At 39.9% G+C, this 18,853-nt stretch overlaps 1 protein-coding gene across 1 annotated transcript in view; it reads right to left on the reverse strand.

The window, feature by feature from the left end:
- The window catches only part of mei4 (meiosis-specific, MEI4 homolog (S. cerevisiae)), a 69,048-nt gene that overhangs the window by 43,048 nt on the left and 7,147 nt on the right, over nt 1–18,853 (reverse strand). The window contains exon 4 of the mRNA XM_072656593.1: nt 6,241–6,372. Within this exon, the coding sequence (XP_072512694.1) occupies nt 6,241–6,372 (132 nt within the window). The remainder of the gene's footprint in view (nt 1–6,240; nt 6,373–18,853) is intronic.

The raw sequence follows: 18,853 nt of genomic DNA on the forward strand, positions 1-18,853 counted from the left end.
AGACTCCCTGTGACCTGGCTACTTCTGATGTTTCCCTTACTATAATCACTGACGTTCCCAGTATTAAACTGCCAATGCTATAATTTTCGGAAGTATTCAGCCACTACTTTGAGACACTGTTGAGTAATCACCAGCTCCACCTCCTGACTAGGATGTCTTATTTCACAGCTTGTGAATTGGTAGGCACCCCAGATACCCCAAAATGACTTTTACACTGTGTTCCCTGATAACTTTAAACTCCCTTGTATCCTGGTAGCTTTCATAAGTTCACAGGGCTCGCCAAGTGACTTTCCTAAACTCCCCAAAGCTACAACCACGCTGGCTCACTTCATTTCTTCTTGCATGTTCCCGTCATCACGGAATTAATGACAAGGCACTCGGGAAGCAATAACCCATTCACTCTGGAAATGAATACAGATGAAATTTGTTAAGGCCTGCAAAGTTCACCCAGCAGCGAGGTTCCCTAACTTGACTGTTCCTTCGAATCAGCGGCAATGTCCATGTTCTTGCTGCGCAGCAAACGAAGGAGGCATGCAGAGCTAAAGCAGTGCAATAACAGCCCGCTGTTGCCAGCACAATGACACAAAACAGCAGAAGTATAAGTGACTCATCGAAGTCACACTTAGTATAAGAGAACAGACTGCCAAGCCTTAAAAGGCATACAGATAACAGCTTTATCCTGTCATTAAAGAGAGCTCCACAAAGCCGTAAGCATGTCTAGCGTGAAGGATCCACTAAACAGTGGTGCCAAGCGTTAAACTGCCACTTTCTTACGACATATCTGTGCCATGGAAATCTGTCATTCCTTCAACCACTGACATATTTTACTACAAAAGAGGCGTAAAGAAATAATATTAATAACGATAAAGGGTTACTATTTCAAGTAACAGTGCTGTGGTGCCTCGCTCTGCCTGGTGTAGATCTACGACCGGAGGAAACCTACTTTCTTGATCGATTTAAAATTGTGCCACATCCCAGTCAGAGCACACACACGGCTTGGAGGTGATTCAGCCCAAGCACTGCGAGCGCAAGTAAAACTTCTGCTCCAGTGCGAGCCGTTTCTGAGGTGCAATTTCAGGTGATGCATTGTTTTCACGGTAAATTGGAGCCATTGCACCCAATGAGTTTATAAGAGTCGTTTCTCTTTTATTGGTTTTGGCTGTTGGTTTAAAAGAAACTCTGGAAAAGGAGTGATGGATCAGCCAGTGGACGCCTACAGCCAGGACAGGTTCAAGGAGTGGAAAGTAAAAGTGAGTGCTGCTTCTGCGTAAGCCTGTCATGGTATACTGTCCCCGAATTAATTGCAATAAACAATATTACTGTCATATTAAGACCATTTTACATCACTAATATAATGACAATATACAGATCATCTGCCTCACATCCTTGTGCCACCACAACAAAGCTGACCATTTAAGGCTCGGAGTCCACAAGACGTTAGCAGCAGATCCTTTAAGTCCTGTAAGTCGACCTCTTAATGGATCGCATCAATGAGCCTTAGATGCCCATGACCCTGTGGTCGGTTCACTGGTTGTCTGGTAGGTAACCCCCATATATCCCACCCCTTGACATGATGTTCACATTGTCAGTGGTGCCAATGTTATGGCTGATCTGTGTATATCAGCTGCCACTGTTGGGCCCTTGAGCAAGGCCCTTTACCCTCTCTGCTCCCCCGGCGCTGGAGTTGGCTGCCCACCGCTCTGGGTGTGTGTGTACTCACTGGCCCTAGTTCACTAGTGTGTGTGTTCACTACCACAGATGGGTTAAATGTGGAGGACACATTTCGCTGTGCAGTGCACACTGTACAGTGACAAATACGTGCACCTTTACCTTTACCTTTTTACTTTTAATAATGCAATTGCACCCTTTTAAAGACAGAAACCTTTTTGCCAGAAAAAAGGAGGCAGCAAATAAAAACAGTGGCTAATTTTAAAAGAACTGTAATAATAGAACTGTTTTAATGCTTGAAGTTATCAGTAGTTCTCCTAGCTTTGTTGATCCTCGCAATACAGCATTCTAGACAATTCTATTATAAAATGAAGTCATCCAGGGTCAAACCACAGATGTGAAACATGCCACCAAAAGTCGTTAGTTATGAAGAAAGGTAGCTTTGCAATTATTCTCACATATTTTACAACTTGGGTCTGACTGAATTTTTTAAATTTCTACCATTGATAGATTTATTCTACAAATAACCTTGAAGTGAATCAGTACGTATGTTCGATTTTTTATGATAATCCAAAGAATAGACACTATTTCCCATTCAGGTTCCAATCACTAGTCAAGCCCTGTTTCCCGTACAGACAGAATTTTTACTGGTTTGTATGTTTTTTAAGTATATTTTATAGATGAGCTTAACAACATCTTGGGAGCTTTTAAAGCACTGAATCAGGTTTAACACTGGATGAGAAGCTAAAGCGCAGTTCCAAGCTGCGCCATAGGCGTTCACTGCAGCTCTCAACCGTCTAAAATACAAAAAAAAAAGAGGAGCCTGGAAGGGAATAATATTCAGTTTGAATAGCCTGGCCATTGCAGTCAGAAATATCTGCAAGCTTCTGAAGACCAAATGGAGCAGGGAAAAGGTTGACCACCTGTTAACAGATGGGCATCATGCCATAGAGGGGACTATTGAAATAAAATTCTTTAAATAACCAATCATCTTTCCAGCACTGTGCCACTGAACCTTTAAATCATAAGAATATTCAGACACTGGGACTGGTCTATAAACATGTTCAAATTTCCTACAGAAATAAAAGTACAACCGTGCTTTTATATAAAGTATACCGGACAATCCACGTTCCAATGGGCTCTCCTCACTAAGTAAACATACTAGGTGATATTGTCCATGTATTGTTTTGATAAGTCCACAGCGTGATTACTGTGAAAGGTCTACTTGTGGACATGGGAAGTCTAGAGTCAATTGCATTAATACTCAGAACTAAACTTCTAAACATTTAATATATGGCACTGATTAATGCAGACATCTTCACAATCTCATTTCAGTGCTGTGTTACTGAAAAGCTAGCAGTGTTAACTTTGCACCCAGAGACTACTGTTACCTGGGTTCGCTTTTCATAGCTGCCTGAACATAAACTTTTACATCTGAATCCTTCAGTAAAACCTCTCTCTGAATATTATCAAACAAATACAACACACAAACCTAGTTAAACTAAATATTTTACCTTGTATGCACTCTTACTTAAAGGTGCCCTTGAATGGGAAAACTGTATTTTTCTTGGCATAGTTCAATAATAAAAGTTCAGTACATTGAAGAGACAAACCCTGCTGCCTCAGCATTGAAAAGAAAACCCAGCATAACCTAATAAACAGAGCTGTAAAACGGGCCAGTGCTCTGTATGCAATGCCAAGACAGAGGCAATTCTTTGCAAAGAGGGTTACAGATACCATTCAGTAAAAAAAGGATTTGCACCACCCCAATGTTTTCTAGCCTCGTATATTAAATATAGCCTATTTCAATGTTGCATTTAACTCAATTTAATACATTATAAAGACAACATAAAGATTATATCGATTTTTTCACCCACATGAAAAAGTAATTGCACCCCTAAACCACCTTTGGCAGTAACAAACGCAATCAACTGCAATGTTTGCCATTGATTGTGGTTGGTGTGGCGCAACAGATAACACCACTACCTGCCAGTGAGCTACCACGCCATGTGGTAGACTGGGGTTCGATTCCCGGTCTGGGTGACTGAGCTGCGCTACCCCAATAAGAGTCCTTGGGCAAGACTCCTAACACTAGGTTGGCCTGACTCTGTAATACCAGTAACCTTGTAAGTCGCTCTGGATAAGAGCGTCAGCTAAATACCACAAATGCTAAATGTCATCACTGTGGAAGAAATTTCATCACATGCTGCCTTTTGAGAGCTTCTAGCCAGCGTCACATTGCCAGACAGGTTCTATTTAAGTGATGTTCATATTCAACAGGTCTGTCCGTAATCATGTCTGGGCATGGCTAGTGAAATTGAACTCAGCTTTTTCAAGTAAATGTGGTTAACTGGTTGCTTTACTAGCTAATCTAGGTTTTCAATAAATATTTGACTTTCAATTCATGTAAATGTTCAATTAAAAGCTGCATTGTCTGTCTACTCGTGTTGTGGTATTTTTAAATGAGTTGGATGAACTGAAACATTTAATTGTGAAAAACACAAAAAAGAGAAGAAATACGTTTTCACCACAATGTAAGGTACCTATACAGACAGGTAAATGAGGAACAGATTACTATTCTGGTTAGTGTTGGAACAGTATATGTGAAATTACCGTATTTACCATGATTGTGCATAGCGTGTGTTCTCTGTATGACTGTGTTCCCCAAACCATGGTGGTTCAGTATGAATACACATACTGAACAGGACCAATACTCAGTACCATTTTTCTGTATTAAGGTACTCATATTGGATCGTGGGGCATAAAAATGGATTGGGACATCCCTAGCTGAAAGTCTTGCTGTTACCAACTACCAACAGCCTTGCCCTGGACCTCAGGGCTGTCAACTTTGACTAAAGGAAATATTTAAATATCTGTCTTGTTTTGTGTGAAATATATTTTAAGCCAAACATTGTTTTTCAAGAAGTGAACTGCAGTAAACAGGGTTTATAAAGACAGTGCTATGTCTCCTAAATCTATAACTGGGGCACTTATTTATATCAAACCGTCCCCTGCAAAAGCACAGTGTTACAAATCAGCTGTTCTCATTGCCTTCTTCTAGAGGTGCAAGACTGTTGTCTAAAAAAACATTCACACACTTATTTTTACACACCGACACATTCAAAAGTCTGGGCACACCTATCGCATTATCTGTTGCTGAGAAGTTTTGTGTCCGTCTTTTACAGTTTCAAAATACCAAAAAAGTAAAAGGGCCCACATTTTTGCATTTTCAGGCCTCATCTGACGATGACTGTGAGCAAGCCATAGCAGTAACAAGTAAATTAAGGTCTTAGCTAAATTAGCTAAGTAGTACATGCTGTTCTAAAGTAATTATAGTAGCTGGACTTATGTTTATATACGAGTTATGTGAGGATTATGTTACTGCGTTGCAGAGCACTGTATTTGGATTTGTGAGGAAAAGTCCCAAAGCAAAGCAAAGTCTGCTTGTTACTGTTAAAAGTAAAGATATCACTAGGGCTGCTACAAAAACCCTGGTTGCACCCTATGCTATTTCAGATTGCTGTAGGACGATCTAGAATCTTTCTTAGATAAAGCACTTAAAAGTTAATTATTACTACTAACAATAAATAATAATAATAATAATAATAATAATAATAATATTTGCATGAAGCATGAAAGCAGCATGAGATATATAAATAAAATAAAACACACATATATAATGTATACCATAATATACTGTCTCATACAGATAATATAATTAATAAGATAATAATAAGGTACAAAAAACAACAAAAAAGGTACTATAATTTAAAAAGTAAAAACAGTATTATTAGTAAAAAAATATATATAAATAAAAAGCCTACATATTATAATGAATGTGTATTAAAATACAACTAATAATAAAAAAGCGGCAATTCTATTAATAATAATCATAGAAAAAACAAAGGAAGGTCACAAGAACCAAGGTTTGTGAATAAACTGATCAACAGAGATTTCTCTCACGGTCTACTGCAGCCAGATCCTCTGTATAGAGGGCAGCCATGGTGCTCGCACTTGTACAAACTGTCACGTTGCTTTGGAGTCACACCACTCCTCCAGCAAATTTTCCAGTGTAAACACTGATCTGCTACTGTCTGCTGTCAGCACTGCGGAGAGCTGTTGTCTCACTGTCTCCCAGTGGCTTTGGCTGCGATTCATATTTGCGAGAATCACAGAGGCATGCAATTGAACTGTCTTGTGCGACACGCCAAACGAAATCCAAATCTCCTCGTGTAAAAATGTTCAACAAAAGCAGAATGTTCACGCCCAGTGGAGAGCGCACTACAGTCATATTGTCCCTTAATAAAATGTGGGCGCAGATATGACAGGCTCACTTTCTATAGCACAGAAATGCTCAGCAGGAGAAGATACTGTAATTCCTTCTGTTTTCCTCTCTCTCGTTCACACATTTGCTTTCTCGGTGTCTGCTGTGCCAGTTCATTGAATCCCGCTGGGGGTGGGGGTGACAATTTCCAAAACCTTCTCAAATGCACTTGCAGACAGAAATAAAAACACAAGAAGGTGGAAAGAGGATCACATGCTCTGCTTGTCAGCAGATGGTTGAGGTCTTACCTGGCAGGCGGTCCAGAGGTGCCGGGCCAGGTGGTTGATGTGGGACAGAAGGACTCTCACAAGCACAGACCTTAGTATGCTGCTGCCTCCCAAAGAGATCAGGCACTCGGTCAGCGTCTCCTGCAGCGCAAACTACAGAAACAACAGGAACAAGATGTTATACAGACTCTGACGATGACCCCGACCCTCAAATGAACATAACCATGATTTATCACTGACCCCAGATGCAGCCAATCAGCCCAGACATGACTGATAACACAGAAAACACACACAGACTTCTCTGAAATAAACATTACAACAGCGTTTTAATGTTTTCTTCGCTTTTCTTCAAATATATTCTACAAATTCGGCTCATTATCTCATTATCAGCTCGTTCTTATTTGTTTGAGTGTTCCAGAAGTGTACACAGTGAATCAATTTCAACAACACGCTGATTTCTTATCACCTCAATTACCTTATCTTTACACTCTGATGCGCTGATTTAGGCTATTAATTAATCTTTTTAATTATGGAAGCATTTTCTCATTAGAAATCTAAGCTTCCCAAATATCCTACCTATCCTTAATGGAAGCATTTATCAGAAAATCCCACCTACTGTTTTATTCAGGCAGCTATACCCATAACTATACAGTATGGTAGGATATTTTGACAAGGTGACAAACAACAAATATGTGTGACCTTTAACACATTATTTTGATTTACTGAATATTTCACAGATCCAACCAACCATCCATCCCCCTCCCTTCATCTACACTGAGAATATTTTACAAACACGGACCAGGTAACAGGCTTCCAATTCCAAGTAGCTGCTACTGCGGTGGTGTCTCCTTCAGCGCTGACGAAGCTTGATTAGGTTTGGTTTATGCATTTTGTGCATCATTTCTCATCACAATACCTGACACGTGTTATTATTGAGGCTAATGCATTTATGGTATCCCTATTTCACGCTGAATGTTAACATTGGCTACCTGTGGTCCAGTGCTGTGCTCTCTTCCACATCCTCATCTAGAGCTGGCCAATATGATGATATTTTACCATATTGTAATAAATGTTGCTACTGCGATACACAATATACTTTTATAAGCATAAGGAGGAGACTGTTAAACACTGATCAGCTGCAGGTTTCATTACTAACAGTGTAATTAGACTGGTTTAATTGGATGAAGAGCAGCGGATGCTGAGTATAAATCACTGTATTCGATACAGGAGAATATCTGAATAGTAGTTTATAAGAATCTGTCGCTACTGATGTGTTTAGTCTGTGATTAAATATGGTGTATCGTAAAGAAAAATGTCTCTAAATATCATAATGTAGTATTTTTATCATATCGACCAGCCCTATTCTCATCTTTACACCAAGTTCACTTACATCAATATCTGCTGAGGAAAGGCATGAAAAATAAGTACTCTTAAAGAAACTTAGCTAAAGGTATTTGATGTCCTTCTAAGTGCCATAGAACTGGACGCTCTAAATTATCCACGAGTCTGCATCTCCATCATCAAGTCCTACCATAGAACATCTCTCTCAGTGTTTCTCTGTGTGACTGTCAGTAGATCCTAGAGGTAGAGCCTCTAGTTCAGTCATGGCGGAAGGTGTCGCTCTCTCGGATATGAATTCAAATAATAAAGGTTAGAATGGACTTTGCCTACCAATAATGTATCAAGCTGACCTGCCCAAGCAAATAATAATAAGTGAACTCAGACAGCGCCTTTCGCAAACCCAAGGACACTTTACATAAAAGAAAAAGGATGACCAAGGATAAAAAGAAGAAAGAAGAAACTCTTTGAGCGGAGATTTGAAGTAAGACAGGGTCGAACAATTATGAAGAGTATGAGAAAGAGAGTTCCATAGTTTGGGGGCAGCATTGCTAAAAGATCTGCCATCCACAGAAAGTGAACACTAATTAAAGGAACAGTCCAGTACAGAGTCCAGAGTTAGAAAGAAAAAGATCAGAAAGATATGAAGGAGCCAGACCATATAGTCCCTTAAAGGTTAGAAGAATAATTCGGTACTCAATCCTTTAGTCATTAGGAAGCCAGTGCAACTGCCCGAAGAACAGGAGGGGAGGTCAGCACCTAATGGAAGTAAGATCCCTGGCTGCTGAGTTCTGGATGTGCTGGAGATGACTGATCAGTTTGACAGGTAGGCCAAAAAAAAGCAAATTACAGGAGTGAATACGAATAAAGATAAAATCGTAAATTGACAATTTAGCATCACTATTACTAAGCATAGCGCGTAACCATGTGATGTTATGTAGATGACATGAAGAAAAACCTGTGTCAGCTAATTCAACAATTCACAATCAACCCACGCCTACATCAGTATGAGTATGGATTACTCTAATGTGAGTGTTTAAGGAATTCAACTAATTTCTCCAAAATAAAGAAAAAAAACCTTTAATATTGCAATATTTTCTTAAACACATAGTGCTAATGCACTTGATGGCACTATTCTGTAACAAAAAATACTTGTTAACAACTTTACAGAATTAAAGATTAAATAATTCAAGTAAAAGAAATAAAGTGCAAAACATGTAACAATCTAACAAAATAAATAAAATAAAACTTCTCAGAGAAACACCAGAGCAAGTTTTACAGTCCAAAATTAAAATTATTTTAATTTTAATATATATATATTTTTTAAATAAAATTCTTTAAAAATATTCTCAATGACTGCAGTTTCAGCAGAAGTGAACTTTTTCCTAGCAAAATGACTCAAATGGCTCACACACACAGTACATGTGTCCTCTCCATATATATTCCTAAAAATGATATATATATATCGTCAACACAGCTTCCCAGCCCCATTCATGAGTTCCCTGTAATGTCATAGAACAGCGTCATGTTTCTTATGTGGGTCAGCAATCGTTGCAGAGAAATCTAGTAAAATGGACAGGATGTGTGAAGATTTGGGCATGCAATTTGGATGATACTATTTGGTATCTTCCACTGCTTACCGAAGCCCACAGAACATGCTTAAGGTTTAGCATAATTATAAATATTTGGGTTTTCACTTTAAAAATGTTAAACAAACCGTGGCAAAAGAGACTGAGGGAAACAAAAGTGGAGTGTTCGTCCCAGGCAGAGAGACAGGTTGACTGTTGTGGCCTGGAAACAAGTTGTTCTGCGCATTATGTGCGTGAAATGATGGAAAGCAAGAAAGCTATTTTTGTGTGGTGGAATTTCCTTTCAAAAACCACCAGCGGGTAACTCGACATCTCGCACGCAGGAGAGGAACCTCATTCGGGAAACAAAAGTCCAATTAGTCCAGGTAATGAAACCCCAGTAGCGCAATTAAAGCGCTGACGGTGCTCGGTGTAACGGTTATGATTTATGAAACACGTTCAACTGGTGATAAAGGTCCAGGGGCAAACTAATGGAAAACAATCCAAAATGCGCACGTAAAAGTGATACAGCTGTGAGGAATGAAACAGACTGTGAAATTAGACTGGATCCAGCCGCGTCGGAAGCTGCAAAATCAAGGCTACAGGAGCACAGCGGTAACTAACGACTAATTTCACTGAACAGTAACTTTGTAACATTTAGTCAACAAGCCTCTGCAGTGCCGCGTCTTTAAGGAAGACCGGTTTACCTTATGCACTCCTCAGCTCTCTGAACTGACCGAAACTATAGGCTATAGGATCGTGACGCATGCAGAACTCTCTCTCCTATAGGATCCGCAGCATAGGCTGCATTTATTTTTTCATGAATTTTAAAGCAGGTCATTCTGTGTGCTATATGTTGCCTATGGCCCCATTCAGCTAGAACCTGACAGAGGAATTTATACATAACCCCCCCCCTAAAAGGTTTGTGCCACCTGTAACTGCAGCAGGGGGAAATGGGCTGGGCGAAATGGCCGTCTGAGAGAGGCAATAAGAGGCTGCTCGATTTCAGAATGAGCGATGGGGGTCAGCGATGATGAAAGGGGTGGGGTGGGGTGGGGAGAGCATGGGGGGGGGGGTGTAAAGGCGTACCAGACTAGGTAAACATTACGTTATGCTGGTCTTTCTGCTTTTTTACATAACGCACAAGTCTCTTGATAAAGTGTAGAACAGCAGGCTCTGAGGAATGGAAGCTGAAATCCATGGTCCATTTGAGGATGATGGTCCTCATGGGGTCAATGCAACACAAAAAATTCTACCGAACTACACAGAGACCAGTCTGTACTTTACAGAGTTATTCAATTTTGTAGACTAATTGTCATTTATATGCATTTTTAAGTGATCAAGAATTTTAATTTCACAAAACAATAAGAGGATAAGGGGGGGAAAACAGCAAAAAACACACACAAGAGACAGTTACAATGTTCATAGGTACATCATCAAAAAATTAAATAAGGCATGAAATGACCATATATAACATTTACCTTGCAGGAAATCCAAAATACCTAACACAAACATTTGGCATGTTTCAACAGTCATATGCTTAGCATGGTTAAGTCGCATAGCCGAACATTCAAGTTTTGCTATGTTAACAACCCAGAACGATTCCAAGTGAAGTCCAGGGCTAATCCAGTTTTGTAGGATTGCATTTTTAGCCGCAGTAAATCCAGAAAACCATAGTTTACTCAGTAGAATCTCTAACCCTATACTGGAGATCAGGAGACACATAATTATATTACATTTCCAGTAAATCAGACACTGAAACACTGAATTGACATATTTCCAGACTTTTTCAACCAAAGGCATTCCCAGAACATAACATTGACAATAATTGGTAGTTTGGAGCTTCATTTTAAATCTTCTATATGGTATCAGGTATGCTGTATGAATAACCTTAAAATGAATATGTTGATGTGCAAATCATCTGACTCTGGCCTACAAAGCCCAGAACATACCAGCCCCTCCATACTTGATAGCAATGGTCAGAAGCCGATCCGCACCAAGAGCACTTCCAGCTTCAAGTACTGCTCTGCTTGACCCGCCATCCTTTAAGATCCACGGAAGACAAGCATCTAGACTTTTTTCTGTGGTGGAACAAACTTCCCCTGGGTGTCCCCAACGGCAGAGCCTGAAGACCCACCTCTTCCGAGAGTACTTGGGCGAAGAGTTTTATCACAGACACCCCCCTGATAAATGAATCCAATCCCAATAGGGCTTTAAATAGGGCTTTAAAAGGAGATTAAAAGAGACCCGGTAAGCTGTTGATGAATGGAATGCAAACCCAGATTTCCATCCTATAACTATAAAGTGTAAAAATACTGATGGATTTGGATTTGCATTGTATTGTGAGGATTGTAGTGGATTCAGAAACAACAGTGTATTTGGGGCCAGTGTTGATCGTCGGTGCCTAGAGCTGGGCAATATGGCAATATTTTATCGTATCGTGATCAATTTTGTTATCATGGTACACGATATGCTTTTAAGAGTGTATCGTGGATATCATCAGTGCATAAGGAGCACTGATTAACTGCACATTTCATTGCAAAGAGTGCAATCAGTCGTATTTAATTTAATGTTGTGAAAAATCAAAGTGCTCGGTATGGGAGAGTGACACTGATTGGCATTTAAACACAATACTGATCATTTTACTTTGACCAAAAGAAGTGCAAAAAAGGGTTCTTTAGGGATTTTTCGGTAAAGGTAATGATTCTATATAGAACAATGACAACTCAAAGATCTAATCCAATGCTAAAATGGATCTTCGACTGGTTAAATGGTTCTTCGGATTGATGAAAGATGATTTTATCGTACAATATATGGGCATAAACTCAAGCATTTCTGCTGGCCTTAATATAGTCCACTGTGTTTCCTTGTGTGTTTAAGAATTATAAGAATGAACGTTGCCAACATTTTAGCCAGTGCAATGACCAGTGCATCAACAACAGTGCCTTTATACGCATAGGGTGGACTGCAACAGGTGAAGATGTGTTTCCTTTATGCTGATAGGTGTTTAAAAACGATACAAACCTTTAAAGGGTGTAACTGCTTTATTATGTTATTATATTATCTCTATATCAGAGGCATAAAAAGCTCTTAAAATAACAGTAACATTGTTTATCACTGCAATTATATCTGGGGCAATATAAGATTTATATGAGAATAAAAAGTCATAGCAACACCCGTATATATGTAACATCAAAAAGAGTCACTTTTGAAAGGCTAAGTAGGCTTGATGTGTCTCGTGTTTCTGCTGTACCTTTTACAAGTGAGGTGGTGCATGAGTTTGTAGAATAAATGCTGGTGGTAATAGAGAGCCTTTTCAGTGAAATAAGTAGGTTTCTGAATTCAGGTTTTGATGTCAAATGGAAATGAAATCATGCAAGCTAGTTAATTAATTAAAAAAAAAGCTTATAAAAGATATTTGAAATGAGACCCTTTATCACGCTTCACCTTCAGCATTGCCTTTCATTTTAGACAGATGAAAAAGACACCTTAAATAACCTCCCCGTTTTTCGCCTCTGTCCAATTCAATTTAGTCCTTCCCCACTGTGCCTGAAAATCACACTTTAACATCTAATGGCTGAAATTGAGGGGCTCGGGATGAGTGTGAACAAGAAAGCCTTTTAGCTCTGAAACCTGAGCGTCCTGTAATGTGGCGACGGGAAAACAGGGGAGGCGCTACCTTGCCTTTTCCTTGGTCGGCCTACGCGCTTGGCACATCCATCAGGAGCGGGGCTGAGCGGGAGATTAGCTCTAACTAAGCTCCGACGGGCGAATTATCCAGGCACGCAGGAGAAATCATTTCCGAAACTTAGGCTAATTGAAAATAATAAACCTTTAATTAAACTATGAGCAAAGAAGTCAGTCAGCCAGCCGTGGCACTAATGGGTGAAACGGCTGCGCGAAGTCGTCTCCTTGCTTACAAGGAGCCAAAATAAGACGTGTTAAATATGCCGATTTATTCATTTCCAATCCTCTGTTCCTCATCAGAGGAATAATGCTGGCAACACTGGCAGTTTAACCACGGTTGAGAGGAACATTACGCCTACGCGCGCACACACACACACACACACACACACAAACACATACACACACACACACAGACACATCCATGTCCCATCCAGACCGACCAAACAGCCCATGGAACAAGCGCTGCCAGTCAATAGAGCTTTAGCCATCTGTGACACTGAGGTCAGTGAAGATGCTGTAATCGTTAACTGGCCAGTATCACAGGACCAGTCCAGAGCGCCAGCAGCAGCAGCAGCAAACCTGGCCCATCATCAGCATGCTCATGTTAATGAACCAAAAGAAACATGCACATACACACACACACACACACAAGCAACTGACAATTGAATTTTGGCTCGTTAGCAGCTTGGACCAGGCCAGCAGGCAGTCACAGGGCTGGAAAGGCTAAAGAGAGAGAAATCAACTGTTTGCTGATTACAACACGAGCACGTCTCGCTTTAAAGGGCTCGGTGTGCTTCGTCACAGTGGCAGTCTCGACTCTAACAGGGCTGTGATATACGTGCGTTACAAAGGGTCCCGGGGTTCGCTCCCGTGATCAGAGCCGGCAAGCCAACCTTACAGCACCGTTGATAAATGCACGTGGTCTTAGAGGACACTGCGCTTGCTGTCGCGTTAAAAAGAGTTACAGTGTTTTTGTACACGCGTGTCGATCCAATCAACTGACTCCCTCCCTGACAAGGGACTGTATTTTACGAGGCGCGTTATTTCCTGCTACATCCCCTGCCCCGAGGGCATCAAGACCACACCTGCGCCTCCTCGCTGCACAGCAGCAGCAGCAGCAGCAGCAGCAAGAGTTTGGGAATATTTTTTGTGAGATTAGTTTTTGGTGGAAACTCCATGTAGTCGGCGTAATGCGTCACACCCGAATAAATCTGTGAAGTGTAATCATTATCTACCCGCTCCAGTGCACGCTGTACCCCAACGTAAATCTGGAGCCGACATTACACCTCCAGTGTCATTCACAGGCACTGGAGAGGTAGACCTGTCTCCTCTTTGATGGATATGTTGACACCTTCCCCGTCTCAGGACACTTGGCTGATGGCTGATGGGAACGGCCAGGCTTAAAACTAGGCCCTGGAGGACTGGGTTAGGGCGTGCGTGGATGGACAAGTGCAATCAGGGGGGTTCTTTTACAAAGCAGGATTTCTCAGTAAGCTGGATAACTTAATTTGTTTTAATCACAAACCAAAAAAACTTTAGTTCTGTATCTTTGATGTCTGCATTTCATTAATTTTATCCACATTTCATCAGATTTGCTGATGCTGATACATATGCAAAAATAAAGTCAGCACTGGCCTAAAAATCCCAGATCAGTGCTCCCTTGATATAATGTTAATGATCCCACACAGCTGTAAATTCATCGATTTTTACTTCAGTTTTATACTGCATGCCACATACTTCCCTTTCGAATTTGCTAGTATGTGCCGTGCCCTGGAAAGCTGTTACGGGGAGGCTCAGAAGAGTACTGAGAGGGAGCTCGGGGTGGCTTCAAAGTAGGAGCACGGGAAGCCAAGTACCCCCACAACCCCTGTTGACGTGAGCTTGGAGAAAAAGACTTGGTTTAGGCAGGTGTGGGCTTGTTCATCACGAAGGTTAAGTGGGAAATAGAGGGTATATACAGGGCTGAGGAGGAGGAGTCTAGGGTGTGTTCCTTCTTACAAAATGTAGTTATGTCATACCATTAAGCTTACTGATAACCTACTTTTTTAGTTATTTACTTTTTACATAGTACATTTTAATTTGGATACATTGTTATAAAACCAAGCGTTTAAACAACCAGTAAAAGCCACTCATAAATAGTTATTACCATTAAACAGTCATGTAATGGAATTTTTAGCACTTTTTATTTCCATGTGGTGTTTTTTTAATACGAAGCTGAATACAGAAGCTGAGTGTAAGTAGCTAATTTAAAGGCCATGCGTTTAAGTTTAGTAGCTTTTTACACAGAGACGTGTACTCCAATGTGAAAGTGCTGCATAAGCACTTGGTATTTATTCACTGCTCTGAAATGTGAATTTTAAACACCAGTTAAAAAGCTGTTTGGTGAAGCTTAGCAAGATTTTGATTTCATATCTTCACGTTTCAGCAATTTTTATTTTTTCCCAGCTCTAAAACTTTAAGAAATGTGCAGTTACTCAACCAGTAAAAGCTGTTCTTTCAAGCTTATTAAATCTTATTTGGGATAAGATATAAAATAATACAATCTATAAAAAGTGGAACACTATAAATATCAGTATTTATAGCCCTGTATCGAGTATTTAAGCCAAAGTTGGTAGATGGCAGATACATGAAAATCTGGTATCAGTATCAGAAAGGAAAAAGTGGCATTGGTGCATCTCTAATCACATCCAACAACAAAGGTAGCACCATGCTTCTTTTATATGGACCGCTGATACTGACATGTTTGAACCTGTGTTTTAAGGAACGATGACCATCACAGCTATACGAAGGTGGGCAAGGAAGAGAACGAGAGAGAGAGAGAGAGAGAGAGAGAGAGAGAGAGAAAAAAATGCTTTTACATAAAAACAATCTAATGCTATTAATATTGATTAGGGACGCATCAGGGCTGGGTCATGTGCCAGTCGTCTTGCGCAAGGCAAACCTGAAGCTCAATGATTTGCTGAGCTGAAGCAAGTTTGCTACATTGCAGAGCTGTTGTCCGTCATGACCTGATTTTGGAAACCCATGTGGACACACAAATACATGGCCTTCATGCTTTGGAGACTGCCATGATTGTCATGGGACAGGGATTTCAAGAAGGACAACAGGGTACTTTTAATACAAAAGAAGAAAGTCTGTCTTTTCAGTCACTATCAAAGTCTGCCACAACTGCAGCAGATGGCAATCAACAAATCAAGGACATTAGACCAGAGAAACTCAACAAAGAGTATCGTCAAACTGCCTTGGAGAAAACTGCAATTATAGAGAGCTTATTACTTTTATTATCCGCCATTCAAAACAGACGTTCATTCATCCATTCACACTGCACAGTCATTAAATGCTAAATCAGGATCGACACCAAAAGACACACAATCCAATCTCAATCTATCAGCACAACACGTCTGCGCTATCCTCCTAAGACTTGCAAATACAATCTGCTTTCTAATTTAGCTTAAATGGTAAACGACAATGCATTGCAAATCTATCTATTAATCCTCTCAAAGGAACAGACAACTCATCCCCCATAGGGAAATTATGACAACTTTCTACTGATGCTCCTGAAAGCAAAACGACTGCATTCCTAAAGTGGAAACATATGGTTATCAGCAATTCAACAATTCAAACGTAGAGATGTATGGGGCACAGAAGCACAGATAGAATAAGTCTCCTAACTCAGGTACTCAGTTGGACTTCTACAGAATCCGAATCAGGCAGCAATAAGGCTGGACCGAATTAAATTAACAGAGGGCAATCCAATAGCAGGGTAATCACAACACTCTACAATCATCTTGACCCTCTACAAGCTTTTATCAATGGACAATACACTTTTTATTGAGTCACCTCTATTGTTGTGTTATCTACAGCTTTGGTAAGAGCAGTCAGCAGATGCGCTGCTAAGTTGCACCATGACCACATTCTTTTGGTAGCAATCAACAAGCTTCTGACTTAATTCTGGTTGGTTATTTGAACACTCCTAGGACATCTGTTGGCATCCTTGCATGCACTAGGATTGAGCTCAGGACAGCTTTTGGGAAGGCCATTCCAAAAGCCTAATGTTAGCCTTCTGATTTATCCATTCCGCAACAACATTTAATGTGTGTTTGGGGTCACTGTCATGTTAGAACATCCATTTGTGTCCAAGTTTAAGTCTGTGCTGCTGGTCATGATGAAGAATGCACTAGTTTCACAAGCGACTAAACAGCCCCAGAGCATGCTGCTACCCCCACCATGTTTAAGAGTTTGTACAGTATTCTTGGGGGTTTTCAGTATTCTTTGTCTTATCTGACCAAAACCATTTTCTCTCAGCCAAAAATCTCATTTCTGCACTAATTTGTTGTTTTTTTTCTGTTAAAGATGTCTGCTGTAAACTTGTTCTGCCCCAGAAAAAGAACAACGCAAAGGAATTACTGAAAGCCCAATATTATCATGACATTTATGTCCCTGATGAACATGTGTAAACATCTGACTGGGTCCTGGGTTGTTGTATTACTGGTTGGTGTATTACTATGTTGTGGTATTTACTTGTTGGTGCACTAACCTGATGTGTAATGAACATGATTTAAAATTTCTGTCAGTAAAAAGAAGTAATTTTAATATATATAAATATATATATATATATATATATATATATATATATATATATATATATATATATATATATATATATATATGTGCAGTTTGAAAATAAAAAAAGAACATTGGTCCTCTGGGATCAAGACGTAACTGAGGTGCTGGAGCTAAATGAGCAAAGATAACTCAAATCTGTGCAATTTTTTTTTTGCAAGCTTTTGGTCAGTCTCGCTTCCACATTTGATAAGAAAGAGACAGGCCATAACACTTTTCTTCTAGCGAGTTGTGCTCACCCTAGAGCCTTGATGCATGGCTCAGGTTAAAGTCAGTTTTTACGATACGGTGCATTATCACATTTAATATAAAAATGATTGTGTATTTGCTGAAATGTTCATGATAGAAACATTATGTTTGTACCTTTAAGCAAAAATGACTAAACATTAAGGTTCAATAAGATGCAAAGATATGAATTATCCTACAGCTCGACATTTTAATAACCTTTTTTAACCATTTTGTCTCTTAGGTTCCATAGCATAGAGCAGATTGTTCTCTAGAGAGGGGGTAATTCTGACAGAAAGCTACACCAGAGAGACATTTATGGGTACATCACAACCATTGAGTTTCTATAAGGATTTTGATATGAGTGTTCTAATACACTTTAATAGATTAGATTAGATATGGTTTGTGTTTTATGACTCCTGAACACAGAATTTATATCTACTGTTATATCTGTCTTTTTGCCTTATTTTGGTTTATAGAAGTAAATTACATTCTTTAAAGGCCTCTGTGGGCACTTTGTCTTTAATTGGAAGTGTCTTAAATCAGGGACAACAATTCCTATGATGTCTCACTACAAGCTCAGCTGACCAGCGTAATGGCCCTGTATTAAGCGAAGGTCTTTTTTTTTTAGCACTGCTGTATTCATTTGTTGTTTACCTGTACCTTGAAAAAGGTCTTTGATCGAAAGCTTGCATTGCTGCAATTCACAGAACACACAACTGGAATCCAGGCACTGAATCAAATGTGGACCCCCCTGTTTGGACATGCTAAGTTTGATTAAAAAGGAAAGCAAGCAAACCCGAATGAAGCAGCCTACTAAATGTACTTTGGTAAACACTTTTAAGACCATTCTCTCAACTCTGTGCTCTCATATACGAGACTGTATCCTCTAAACAGGTGTGATTTAAGCTTCAGTTAGCTGGACGTTCATAACTACACATCGCTGTTCATGGACCATTGGTTCTTTGGTAATTTGGATGGTTTGCTGTCGAGTCTAACTGCCTTTAATTTGAGCAGACTATTGTTTGTTTCAATCCTGGATTCCCAAACTGTAATACATTAGTTTTTTTCCACTCAGTCCAACTAAACAGGGGTGTGTTTCTGATGAAATGTGACATCAATGCATCCCCTCTACTTCCCACTAGGGGGGCGGGACAAAGAGCTTAAGTGCAGCATGTGCGCATGACCCAAAT

This window comes from Salminus brasiliensis, chromosome 1 (genome assembly GCF_030463535.1).
Source record: "Salminus brasiliensis chromosome 1, fSalBra1.hap2, whole genome shotgun sequence".
In the NCBI taxonomy this organism is placed as follows: domain Eukaryota; kingdom Metazoa; phylum Chordata; class Actinopteri; order Characiformes; family Bryconidae; genus Salminus; species Salminus brasiliensis.